The sequence below is a fragment of the Pogona vitticeps genome, chromosome 1 (assembly GCF_051106095.1).
Source record: "Pogona vitticeps strain Pit_001003342236 chromosome 1, PviZW2.1, whole genome shotgun sequence".
In the NCBI taxonomy this organism is placed as follows: Eukaryota; Metazoa; Chordata; class Lepidosauria; order Squamata; family Agamidae; genus Pogona; species Pogona vitticeps.
In genome coordinates this window covers 352,366,262-352,380,003 of record NC_135783.1, presented here as the reverse complement: position 1 = coordinate 352,380,003, position 13,742 = coordinate 352,366,262, and the positions used below count along the sequence as shown (strand labels likewise).

Here is a 13,742-nt window from a genome sequence, read left to right as displayed (position 1 = left end):
AATCCTAACTGTGGGCGAGTTTTCAACGGTGTTTACATCTACCCCGGTCTTTTGTCCAGTAAACCCAGTGAAGGCAGTGGTTCTAACGCTTGGCAGCAGGCGCTCTGAGATCTGGAATGCATTTTTTAATTTCACAAGGACCGTCTCAACCGAGCGGCTGTACAGGCGCTATCGGAAGTACCTTGGCACTCAAAATTAAAATGTCAACACGGAGGAGAGGCTGAACACTCCTAGGAAGAAGGGCTTTAAAAGAGTCAACAGGAAGAACTCAAGTGGAGAACCTTCTTACCTGGCAGGTTTGCATGGTTATCTGGGGAGCTGACTGAACTCCCGGCAGAGAAAACTGGAAAGAGGCCAGTCAAATCCACAAGAAAGGCCATCATGGAAATCTGGATGGTGAGGTGTCAATACACACAAACACACATACAGAGAGCTGTTGGCTGATGGCCTTCAAGTTCCACCTTGCTTACGGAGACCAACAGACCAACCTCGGCTCTGTTTTCACTGGAGGCTTTGGGCATCACACGGGGGGGCCTTTTCTACACACCGTGCAATGGAGAAATGAAAACAAGGTGGCTTCCCCAGTCTTTGGGAGAGAGAATTCAAGGGAACATGGATGTCAGAGCGCCTCTTGAACTCCTCACTCGGGGCATTAACCCACAAGGCTCCCTTTGCAGGATGGCCCGGTTGTCATCAAGCCAGCTCTTGACTTATGGCGACCTCCTCTTTCTGGCCGTCCAGCGTATCCCTCTGGCTGTCCCTTTGCTGCCCTTATAGATAGGGTGCTGTGAGTTGGGAACGACCAACTGAGAGGATGTTTTGCTGCCGAGGAGAACGCGGAAGAGTTAAAGGCCAGCTTTTGCACCTTCTCCGCTTCTCCTCCCCGTACCCACGGCCTACGGATCACAACAAGGGGGTGGTGGTGGAAATGAATGTCTCCCTTATGCATTCCCCCATGACATCACCCGCTGTTTATAACCAGAAGCTATTTCGGGGATGCCCACAGCTGCTACAATTAGACACTTGGTATTCCAACAAGGCAAAAGATTGTGTGTGTTAGAAGGACAGACACACACCCTGTGTGCATGTGTGTGAAGAGCAAGGACTCTGGAGTGCACAGGACTCACTCTTCCCAGCCAACCATCCCCAAAGCCTTCCTCTTGTCCCACTGCCCTTCAAAAATGTGGAATTAGCAGGTTTTATGAATACTTGAAAAGGGCTATAGCGAAGCCCAAACTCATGTCACATTTCAGAATTTGTACATTTAGCAATGTACGGAAGTGAGAGCTGGGCCATAAAGAAGGCTGACCGCCAAAGAATCGATGCTTTTGAATTGTGGTGCTGGAGGAGGCTCTTGAGAGTCCCCTGGACTGCAAGGAGTACAAACCTATCAATTCTAAAGGAAATCAACCCTGAGTGCTCACTGGAAGGACAGATCCTGAAGCTGAGGCTCCAATCCTTTGGTCATCTCATGAGAAGAGAAGACTCCCTGGAAAAACCCACTTGATGTTGGGAAAGTGTGACGGCAAGAGGAGAAGGGGACGACATAGGATGAGATGGATGGACAGGGTCACTGGATCTACCAACATGAATTCTGACCCAACTCCGGGAGGCAGTGGAAGACAGGAGGGCCTGGCGGGCTCTGGTCCATGGGGTCACGAAGAGTCGGACATGACTTAATGACTAAACAACAACAATATATAGCATTATGTATAACCTGAACTTGTCATCTTTCCCTCTTTATTTTTGGTATAAGACTTTAAGACTCAGAGCCCCTCAACTGGCTTTATCTATAAATCCAGGACTGAATCAGGGAGTCCTGATGTCCCTCCCCCCCCAGGGGCTTTTCAGAGGTTGTTCCACGGGAAGATCAAGAATGGCGGACATACGCTACCAGATTTCCCCCATTAATTCTCATTGACACAGGAACATTGGGCTCGCTTTAAACGGCGTGGCCAAGTCACAAGGAGGTCCAACAGGCTGGGCTGACATCACAAAGTGGTAGACTAACAACACACTCGCCATGATTCTCTGCAATGTGACTCGACAAATGAAACTTTCCAAAAGCCGGTTTCAGACGGCATCGTCCAGCTCCTGACATGGCTCCTGGGTTCTGTGGTCACCCCACGTCAATGCCTGGCGCCATTCCATCATCCACCAAGCCTCCCCACTAAGCCTTGCCCATTTTCTTCCCCCACCATAGTCTGGTTCTTAAGGATTCCTTGACATCGCTACGTAAACCACCGTTCTTTGAACTAGCTCTATGGATCAAAGGCAGCTGGAAATCCTTTTTTAAAAGATCTCTAAGAACAAGGATGGTCTCACTGGAGACCAAGATCATCCATGTCATGATATTCCTGATGATTATGTACGGGTGTGAATGTTGCACAGTGCAGAAAGCTGCAGGGGAAAAAAATTTTTATTTGTTTGAAATGTGGAGAGCTTTACTGCCAGGAAGTCAAAAAGTGGGTGCTAAATCAAATCAAACCTGAACTCTCTCTAGAAGCAGAAATAACTAAACTGAGGCCATCCTGCCTTGGGAATATCATGAGATAGTCATGTCCCAAAGACAGTAATGCTTGAAAATGTGGAGAGCAGTAGGAAAAGAGGAAGACTGAATGGGAGAGGGATTGACTCAGGGAGGAAGCCACATCTTTTGAGTTTGAAAGAGCTGAGCCGGGCTGTGACAAACAGGAAACTTTTGGGGGTCACTAAATAATAGGCTGGCCAAAAGTCAGGCACACGACAATGACACAATTAAATGTGTGAAAGACCAACACAGAAGGGGGGAAAAATCACAAAATCTCCATCACTTAAAACTGCCCTCTCAAGAACCGAAAGCTAAACAGGAAGGAGCTCCAGCTGCTGGAATTCTGCAGGAACCGATTTGAGGCTGGCCAAGCTGGAAAGTCCCTGTGCCGGCCTCAGCACTTTTTTTCTCCAGCTGACAGAAACACACACACACACACACACTTCTCCCAGGCAGACACGAAGCCGGATGTCCGGAATGGCTCAGAGCAAGGCCAGCCCCAGACATCTCTGGCAAAGTGAGCTGGTGTCGGTAGGCGTTAAACAGAAAGGAACATAAAGGTGGTTTGAAATGAGAAGCCAGAGCGGTCGAGAAGATGCTCCTACCCACCCAAGCTGGGAAGTAAGCTTCGGGCTCAAAGTACTTCCCGAAGTGCTTGTTCCGTTTGAAGTTCCCCAGGTCAGCCTGCAAGGCAAAGGCCGCCAGCAGGAAATACGCCTCCTCACGCAGGACGCACTGGGAGCGCAGGACCTGTTTCCGGAGGTGCCAGTAGTAATAGTAGCGGGCCGTCCGGTCGCTGGAAGGAGACAACAAAAGGGAGGTGGGGAGGGGAGGGAGCAGCGTTAGAAAGGAAGCACCATCCACGGAAAGGACAGGCTGGGCGGAACAATGGACGCCAGGAATACGGGATGCTCGACTTGCAGGTCACCTCCACCTGCGGGGTTTTGGTAGCTCAACGGCTACTCTGCAACTTGGCTGAGCCTGCTCTCATCCTAGCACTCAGGCATTCCAATGGGCACGAAGAGACATCTTTGACCCCCCCTTGGTGCACTCAAAATGATAAGGCAGGAGCTGTTCTCCATTATCACAGAGTTGCAGGACACGCCACCATGGACTCAAGGGACAGAAAGCCAGATTTTGGCTCAATCTCTGGAAAAACTTCTTAACTGTTAGAGCAGTACGACAGTGGAACCCAAGGCCTCGAGAGGTGGTGAGCGCTCCAACGCTGGAGGCCTTGAAGAGAAAACCGGACCACCCTCGGACAGATCTGCTTTGATTTGGATTTCTGCCTTGAGCAGGAGGTTGGACGCGATGTCCTTAGAGGCCTCTTCCGCCTCCATGATTCTAGGATTCTAACTGTGGTCAAGTAATACCATCATCATTTTGGGACTACAGAGCTGGAAGGGATCCTATGAATCATCACGTTCAACCCCCACTGTCCAACTGCACAGAAAGACTGAGGTCTTTCATGGCATTCTTGGCTAATAAATGGATGAAGCTCAGTCTTAAAAAGGCGAAATGCTAAATTTTTATTCTTTAGAAGTGTCTGAGCTACAAATCAGGAGACTTTCAGTTTGAGGCTTGTCTCGTCTGTGAACTTCCGGGGCTGCTTTCACCAAAGCCGTGGTCAACAAGAATTTGAGGACAACCCAACCCAAAACTGACCGTTGTATGGAGTATGATGACACCAGATGTGAAAAACCTCACACATCTGAAACACTACATATATGCCATGTTATGATGACTTGAACGCACATGGCACTAGGGAATAAATAATAAGATGTTATCATATACAGTATGTTGTGTGTCATCAATCTGCTTTCAATTTAAAGCAATCCCCATCAGTTTAATGACCTCCAAACAATGCTTATCATTAAGAGTCCCATTGAGCTCTCGGTAATTCACGGTCTGACTTTCTTATAACCTTATTATAAGCACTGTCGTCACCAATGTTAATTACTATTCCGATTGAATAGACCCGGCCTGGTATTCTAACAGGAAATAAATGAGGAAAACACTTCCTTTGACTTTTTTTTTTTTTGGTGAGTCTGTTTTATTGGACGGTATCTTGTTTTAAGGTAAGTTGCCTTAGAGGGGTTTTGCCCTGGAAAGATGGCCCAGGAAAATTTTTTAGGCAAAACTGAGTAAAATTAATGAAAATATGAAGAGATTATCCTTTCTAACATTGAATGGTAGCAAATGAGGTTATGTCAAAAATATGTTCAAGCTTTGATAAGTCAGAGCGGCTGTTGTTGTTGTTATGTGCCTTCAAGTCGCTTCTGACTTCTGGCATCTCTCTGAATTAGAGGCTCTGATAACATGCTAGTGGATTTAAATGGGATCAGATTAACCAGCCACATGATTCCTAAGCAATAGGCTAAGTAACAAAGGATGATTTAATTTTGTTTGCAAACCTACGAGAGCCGGTATTTCTTCCTCAGCAGCAGATTTCAAAGAGGCAGCTGTATTTATCTCAAGTTTTTCTAGGGCCACATTTGAATTTCAGCATAATCAGAGAGAAAGTCTTGTAACACAAAGAGAAACAGACCTATCTCAGCAGAAGGGTTTGAGTTTTGAAAAATACTTCCTCAGCTTCAAATGGACTGGAGGTGGGTGTAATCCACAGAATACAATCTGTCAATCTTTTTCTGTTTTGTTTTTAAAATCTGCTTTATACAGTATATTTATAGCGTTTGCTTCCTGCTTTTCTGCCTAGCAGGGCTCCTGCAGCAGTTCAGAACTGATTAAAATCTTTAAAAACTGATTAAAAAGTTTCTTGCCAGCATCTGCTACTAAAGGTTCTGGTATCTGTTGACACCTCTCTCTCATGCACACATCCTGACTGCTGAGGTTGTTGGGCTCCTTCCATCCTTACCTGATCAGGCGGCCGTTTTCCACGTAATACTGGACTCGGAAGTGAATGATCATGGGGGGACCAAACTGGTCTATACCCTAAACAAAAAACAAAGCGATTAAAAAAAAGTTCAGGGTCCTAATTGAGAAACTGGTTGGAGGGGGTCACACACAGGGGGAAAAAGCATTACAGGATGAGACCCAAGAACCCCCTCCCCGAATTAGTGTTCATTTATTTATTTGAAATATTTTTATCCCACCTTTCTCCTTAAAAAAGGACTCAAGGTCATTAAAAGACTACATTTAAAGCTAAAAACAGGAAGTGTACAAATATTAAAAAAGATCAAATACCATACTTTAAAAACAACAAAAAAACCCAAGTAAACGAAAGCAACACACACAAAAAAACACACACGCGTGCAAAGCCGTAAAACACAACAATCCATTCAATGCAAGAGCCAAACAGATGAAACTCACAAGTGCAAAAGCGCCTTCCATTAGGCATAGGATTTTTTTAAACTACAAATCCCATAATTCTCCATTCTGGGAGTTATACCGGACAGACCCACGTCGACCAGCACCTGAATATGGCTCACCTGGGAGAAAGGCCTCAGCCTGAAAGCGCTAGGCCTAGCTTTGCCCAAGCATCCTGTTCAGACAGGAAGTGGCCCTGCTCCTAGTTGAAGGCTTCACTGTCTGAACAGGAAGCATGGGCAGAGCTGGGCCTCCCCCCCCAGCTAGGCCATTTATCCGAGTGAGCCACCCTTTCGGGCCTGTCAGTGTGAGTCTGACAGGAAAGAGTTCCCAGGATGATGGGATCGGTAGTCAAAAACATCCACAGATCCTATCCTCCTATCCTCCATCTTTTGTTCCTCAGCAAATGATACTGAGAGATACACTGTCATCCTGACCAACAGGCGTCATCCAGAAGGACAGCCCTGCTGAGCTTTCCTTCCCGCCCCGACAAAAAATGCATATCAAGGTCCTCATAAGAGAAAAGGCTCATATAAAGTAGGGGAAAAGGCTGGCTGGAGGAAGCTGAACCATATCAATGAGGAAAAAAAAAATCTGTATTTCAACCTCTGCGCGTCTGTGGTCAAAAGGGACTTGTGTGGAAACAGAAGCCTAAGATGCACTTCAGATTGTCTCCTGATCTGATGCTCTTTCCCTCGTTACCTGAAAATCAATCCCAGCCTTGTGCTATCTTGACACCAAACTCATCAGAGTCCGGTGGCTACAGTGATCGGTGAGAGGCCAAGCTCACAACCTTCAAGGCGTCTGCTATTTATCTCGCAGGATCCATCTGGCATTTCAACACCCAGGCAGCTGCATCGGCACAGATTAAAAGATGCCGTCTATTTTCCCCCTCCCAAGGGCCTGGCGTTAAATCACTTCTGAAGCCACCGGTTCTTCCAGTTTAACCCGGATGACTAGAAGCTAATCCGTGTGGTTGTGAAGACCGCTTCGCGCTGCAAGAACCTTGGATGAAGGCACCAGATTTGTTTGGGGAGGAAGGGTGGGTTTGGTTAAGATTTTTTGGGGGGGGGGGTACTGGTTCTGGAGTCTGACCCCCTTCCCATCACCATCTCCTTTTTTTTTTTTTTAATCTCTGAGCCCAATCCACCATGCCAAGCCAAGGAAAAAGCACCAGTTACTGCACCTTTCCTTCTCGCTGTTCCCTTGTACAAAACAGACAGATTAGTCTGAGCTGGAAGGTGACTGGCCTTGCCTGTGATTTTTTTTCCTCACCACCTCTGATCCTGCAGGTGATGCGAGCAGAGGAAGTGACTGGAGATCACTTCAGCTCAGGTGGGGCAGTAGCTTCCAGACATTTCTGAGTGAGCTGCAATGTCCACCATATTGAGCCATCCGCTGGTGAGAGATGATCAAGGCCTTCTCCGTGGCTGATCCCGGACTGTGGAACTCCTTGCCAAGGGAAACCAGGCTAATCCCTCCCTGCTGCTCCTGCCCACGCTAAGCAAAAATCTTTTGTATTTGGGCAGGCTTTGGAAATCAGCTGGCTGTTGAAAAGCGGCTTTTTACAGACTGGTGCAACAGATTTTAAAGTTCTTTTCAACTTCACAGTTTTTCAAGACTGTAACTCTAGGTAAAGGCAAAGATTCCCCTTGACATTTAGTCCAGTCATGTCCAACTCTAGGGCGCGGTGCTCATCCCTGTTTCCAAGCCATAGAGCCAGCGTTTGTCTGAAAACCATTTCTGCAGTCACATGGCCAGTGTGACTAGAAGACATGGAACACCGCAACCTTCCCACCGTGGTGGTACCTATTTATCTACTTGCATTTTTACATGCTTTCGAACTGCTAGGTTGGCAGGAGCTGGGACGAGTGATGGGAGCTCCCTCCATCGCGTGGATTCGATCTTACAACAGCCGGTCTTCTGACCTTGCAGCCCAGAGGCTTCTGCGGTTTAACCCACAGCTCCACCACGTCCCCTGTAATTCTACTTTGTTTTAAATCTGGTTTTACCTGTAACTCTTTTAATCTTCTTATGAGCCAGCTTAAGTCCCAGTCTTGTGAAAAGAGTAGGATTTCAGACAGACAGAAAAGCAAACATACAAAGGGAACTGCAGCATTGCAGCTCCCGGAAGGCCACCGGTCATGGGTGGATAAACAAGCAATGACAAGGAAAAGGAAGGAAGGAAGGAAGGAAGGCACTGTGTGTGTGTGTGTGTGTGAAGGCACTGTGTGTGTGTGTGTGTGTGTGTGTGTGAAGGCACTGTGTGTGTGTGTGTGTGTGTGTGTGTGTGTGTGTGTGTGAGAGAGAGAGAGAGAGAGAGAGAGAGAGAGAGAGAGAGAGAGAGAGAGAGAGAGAGAGAGAGTAGTATTTGACTTGTGGCCAGTCACAATCAGCCCCCCCATTCTCCCTGGACTGAGACTAAAGCTGGCTCAAGAACAGGTTTAGACCAGAGACACGTGAACACAAAAACAGAGTTAGAAGGATAAAATACAACAAAACAGTTCTAGCCCTGAAAAACTATTAAGAACATGAAAGAAATGTGTTCATAACAACAATAATTATTATTATAATAATTTATTTTTTTAAGTATAGCACCACTCCGTAAAAAAGCCCATTTCCAGCATCCAGCCTTTGACTGGACATCTCATTCCTCCCCCCCCCAAGCACAGCACCGGAATCAACAGCCGGCCCACGCGGGCATTCCTTTTATCAAGTCCTGTGAAGTCTGAGCCCTGCAGCCACCTCTGCTTCCCTCCGAGATTTTTGCTGCAGAGCTGCTGTGACCGTGAAGCCGTCCCGAAGCTGTTTTAGCGCCCTGAGCTTAGGGAAGGTTTCCAGCATTTGTCAGCCTGTCGCCGCTTGAAAACCGCCAAGAGTCCCATGAGGCACCTTTGAGAGGAACAAGCTGTATTTGGCCCAAGCCTTTGGGGTTCTCCAAAGGACTTGATTTGGGGAAATCATCGCACCGAATCCTGCGGGGTCCACAAAACCGTGCCTGAAATACGACTTCTTAAAGCAGCAGTTCCCCATCCTTGGGTCCCTGGAGGTTCTTGGACTACAACTCATAGAAATCCTGGCCAGCAGAGATAGTGGTGAAAGATTCTAGTGGTGAAGAATTCAGCAGGAATTCTTGCAGTCCAAGAACATCTGGGGACACAAGGTCGGAAACTAGAGTCTTAATGTGTCATGAGAATTCCTCACTCAACGGTGCTTAAGGAGTGGAGCAATGAGTGCAGATGAGAGAGAGAGAGAGACCCCAGCCCTGATGGCCCCTTATTTTTAGTCCTCCTGGACCACAGAGGCGAGACCAGAAGGGCCCCTTTACCTTGCTCGCTTCTTTCTTCCATTCTTTCGGACAGTACTTGTACAGTTTCTGGGACAGATCCATGTACACATGCTCGTTGTCTGCCACGGGAAAGAAGGGGGAGCAGAATTAGAGGGTTAGGGACAGACATTCCTTTAAAAAACCACAACACGGAGGGACTGGCAGCTCTCGAAACAGCTAGATTCCTTTCAAAGCCGCCTTTGTGAATTAGCTTACCCATCTCTGTTGGGAGTGGGGGGGGGGGGGAGGCACAGGGAGAGAATTGGCTTGCAAGCTTCTTAGGGACGTTCACCAATTTTAAAAATAGTGCTTTATAATTTACTTATTTACCACATCTTGCCTATTTTTTTTTAAAACCCAGCATGTTAGCTGCAAAAGAACTGCATGCATACACATCTGCCTGCTGGGAGCAACCTAAGGGGAAAAAAAACAGGCTAAATGGAATGTCTTTGTTCATTTCGGGCAGCGTGAAGCATTTTGTTCTTTAAATAGATTCCTGACATCAGTGTCTTTCCCTCTGTGTGGATGCGAAGGTCCAAGCCAGTGGAAAGCTACCCCGTCTCTTGACCAGGGAAACGGAGTCCTCTTTTCCCCCATGGGCTCCAATCCCCCCCCTCTCTTTACTTCCAGAGTAAACCATGATTCAACGTTTCAACTGCAAACCTGCTTTGAAGGACCAAAGACATCTGAAAACCCCACATCTTTCAGGCTGCACTTCTCAAGGGTGAATCTTGCAGCAGAAATTAAATGCCGGGTGGCCAGTGAGAGAGAGCAGCACGGGTCCCACAAAAGGCCGTGGCGGCAGAAAAGAATGGACTCTCCTTCGAACTTACTCTGGATGACGCTGAGCCCAAAGAGGTGACAGTCCTTCAGCCGCAGCAGGTCACACACCTGGACAAGTAACTCGTGGCACAATATTTTGACCTGCAAAAGAGGGGTGGGAAAGGGAAGCGATAACATATTTGTGAGTATTTTGCAAGCGATTTTGAGATACAATCATAGAATCACTGCGTTGGAAGGGACTTATAAGGCCATCGAGTCCAATCCCCTACTCAAGGCAGGAATCTAAATTAAACTGGAACTGACAGAGGGCTGCCCCATTTTCTCTGGTTCCATTGTCATACTGCTCTTAAGACGTTTTACCTGAGATTCAGCCTAAATCTGGCTTCCTGTAACTTGAGCCCCTTGTTTTGTGTCCTGCACTCTGGATGGCACAGATCCTGCCCCTCCTCTGGATGACAGCCTTTCAAATATTTGAAAAGTGTTATCATATCATCCAGATAGAAGGGGAAGATATGGAGGCAGTGACAGAGTTTACTTTCTTGGGCTCCATGATCACTGCAGATGGTGACAGCAGCCACGAAATTAAAAGACGCCTGCTTCTTGGGAGGAAAGTGATAACAAACCCATACTTGCAGTATTAGTGAGCCAAGCTTCGTCCATCTCATAACTGTGCATTTTCTCTCTCTCCTAGGTGTAGAACTTCGCACTTATCCCTGTTAAATCTCATTCTGTTGTTTTCAGCCCAGTGCTCAAGCCTATCTAGATATTTTTGAATTTTGTTTCTCTCTTTGGGTATTAACTATTGCGCCCAATTTTGTGCCATCCGCAAATTTGACAAGGATTCCCTCCACTCCATCATCCAAGTCATTAATAAAAATGTTGAAGAGCATTGGGCCCAGGACTGAGCCTTGGGGTACCCCACTTGTGACTTCCTCCCAGTTAGAGAGGGAGCTAATCATGAGGCACTCTGTCAAAGGTTTTGCTGAAGTCAAGATATATTATGTCTGTAGCATCCCCACAATCTCTAAGGGAGGTTACTAACCCTTTTTAATCCAATGGGAATGACAGATAAAGGGAGGAGGAGAGGAGAAGGATCCCACCACGATAACAATAGGAAGCCAAAGATTAAAAGACTTCCACAACTTAGTGCCTTCCAGACGTAATGTACTATAACCCCCAGCATCCCCAGCCACCATAGCCAGTCTCTAAGAAAATAACAGACCATCGGTTTATTGGCAAAAACTATCTGGTGGAGGCTGACTGCCGAAGAAGGCTGACCCCCAAAGAATTGATGCTTTTGAATTGTGGTGCTGGAGGAGGCTCTTGAGAGTCCCCTGGACTGCAAGGAGAACAAACTTATCCGTTCTGAAGGAAATCAACCCTGAGTGCTCCCTGGAAGGACAGATCCTGAAGCTGAGGCTCCAGTACTTTGGCCATCTCATGAGAAGATAAGACTCCCTGGAAAAGACCCTGATATTGGGAAAGTGCGAAGGCAAGAGGAGAAGGGGATGACAGAGGACGAGATGGTTGGACAGGGTCATAGAAGCGACCAACATGACTTTGACCCAACTCTGGGAGGCAGTGGAAGACAGGAGGGCCTGGCGTGCTCTGGTCCATGGGGTCACGAAGAGTCGGACACAACTTAACGACTCAACAATAACAATCTGGTGGAGGAAGTGCACATTTTAGACAGCATCAAGCCAACCAACCAACCTTAAATACGTACAAGCTATTTTCCAACATTGGAGACCAATAATTTTCAGATGAGCAACACAGACAAAAGCTTTCAAAGAAAATGCCACGGAAAACAAGAGGCTCAAGAATCCATCAAATAAAGGCACCATGGAAAAAGCCGTTCCAAACGAGGCCCAGATTTGACAATCCAGTTCACACATCTTTACAAGCAAAGCTCCTATCCAAACATGAACTGACCTTGCTTTACATTTTGCAAACTAACTGACTTTTGTATAAGATTGGAGACCAGAAGGCAAAAACACACTTCATTTGCAATTCTGATTACACGGGCACAGGGCTTTGAAAGAATTGCGTGCCTGGAGGGGAAAACAGGAATAGCAAGAAATCCAGATCTCCCTTACTGTCCGATTTGAACTTAAGATTCTGCATTCAGAGAAGACAGCAGGGTTAAGAGGAAACGGGCTTCCTAACTGTCAGACAGAAGACGTCCAAGCTGGTAGATCTGGCAGGCCCAGTCATTTTGAGATGGAATTCTTTTCCTCAGAATTAACCCTTTTATAAAGGAAAACACTGGGATGGGGTGGGGAGGCAGGCGATGAAAAGGGCTTGTTTTACTCAGTTACTTGCTCAGCATCCTGGCTGCTATTCTCTCCGAAGGTGATAAAGCATTTTTTTTCCTTCTCCATGAGAAAATCAGAAAGGAGGAGGAAATTTTAAGTTTCTAGTCCTTAAGAGTTGGGGAAGGTCAGTATCCCAGAGACTACACACCCAAACGGCAACTGACAAAAGGCAGGGTTGCAAGATAAACGACCCACCCCACAAGGATCAAGAAAATGGCCAGATTTGAAAGTCTGTTTATCAAGGTAAGGTAAAGGTTCCCCTTGACAATTTTTGTCCAGTTGTGTTTGACTCTAGGGGGCGGTGCTCATCCCCGTCTCTGAGCTGTAGAGCCAGCGTTTGTCCGCAGACAGTTTCCATGGTCACGTGGCCAGTGCGACTAGACATGGAACACTGTGAGCTTCCCACCAAGGTGGTCCCTATTTATCTACTCGCATTTTTACATGCTTTCGAATGGCTAGGTTGGCAGGAGCTGGGACGAGTGACGTGAGCTCCCTCCGTCTCGTGGATTCGATCTTATGACGGTCGGTCTTCCGACCTTGCAGCACAGAGCTTTAACCTGCAGCGCCACCACGTCCCTGAAAGTCTTTTTTTATCAAAGTTCTCAAAAAAGAGAGAAATAAATTGAATAAATAAAAGAAGAATAAGCAGGCAGGACACAAAAGTATCCCTGTTTCTTACAATCCAGAGAGGAAGATGGTTATGCCATTGGTGCCCAGATACTCACATTTATGATGATGTTGAGGGAATCATCGTTGGGGAGGAAAATACAGACACTGCGTCGGTCCTGCATGACTCTGTTATTGTGGAAGTTCAGTCTGTTCATCGTGTTCCGGGCCCTCCCTGTTGATCCGTTTGCGCCGGCACTTCGGGGATTGAGCCCAGCAGCTCCCTCTCGTCACCCGAGGCACAGCTGGCAGGCCATCCTGGCATTGCTCCCTGGCGGTACCATCGCTGCGAGGAATGAGAAGAAGGGAGGTTAGGATGTGATGGACCCAAGGGTAGCCTGGCCGCTGCCCTCCTGCCAAAACTGGTGGTGGTGGTGATGGTGATGATGGTGTCACGGCCAAGGACGATTGGCAGCGTGGTGCTATGGTTAAGAGTGCCCAACAAGGACGTGGGTAACCTCCGTTCAAATCTCTGCTCTAATGCTCCTCTATCCCTTGATTTCAAGAAGAAAAGATCGGGATAAGGGGCAGCGTAGGGCTCATCCCACTGCTTGGAAAATAATACTGAGGACTACAAACCTCAAAATCCATTAGTGGGGGGTTCAGAGCCAGAGCACGTACGCACGCACACGCACGCACGCACACCGGAACTGCCACTGTGAGAGGATGCCAAGAGATAAACTGTAGCGATGTTTGGGCAGAAAAGACATTTATTTATTCACTGAAATTGCTTCAGGTGGCTCATTCAAGTGAGCCAAGTTGCATTCTTCCGGGAAATCAGATCATCCGAACC

The 13,742-nt window shown here is 47.2% G+C and overlaps 1 protein-coding gene across 1 annotated transcript in view; it reads right to left on the bottom strand.

The window, feature by feature from the left end:
* FRMD6 (FERM domain containing 6) overlaps positions 1 to 13,233 on the bottom strand; it is a 32,180-nt gene extending 18,947 nt beyond the window's left edge. Inside the window, exons 1-5 of the mRNA XM_072986871.2 lie at positions 13,009 to 13,233; positions 10,019 to 10,109; positions 9,186 to 9,265; positions 5,406 to 5,482; positions 3,140 to 3,326 (exon numbers count right to left, since the gene is read on the bottom strand). Coding sequence (XP_072842972.1) covers positions 3,140 to 3,326; positions 5,406 to 5,482; positions 9,186 to 9,265; positions 10,019 to 10,109; positions 13,009 to 13,107 — 534 coding nt within the window. The 5' untranslated portion in view covers positions 13,108 to 13,233. The remainder of the gene's footprint in view (positions 1 to 3,139; positions 3,327 to 5,405; positions 5,483 to 9,185; positions 9,266 to 10,018; positions 10,110 to 13,008) is intronic.
* Between the last annotated feature and the right edge of the window lie 509 nt (positions 13,234 to 13,742).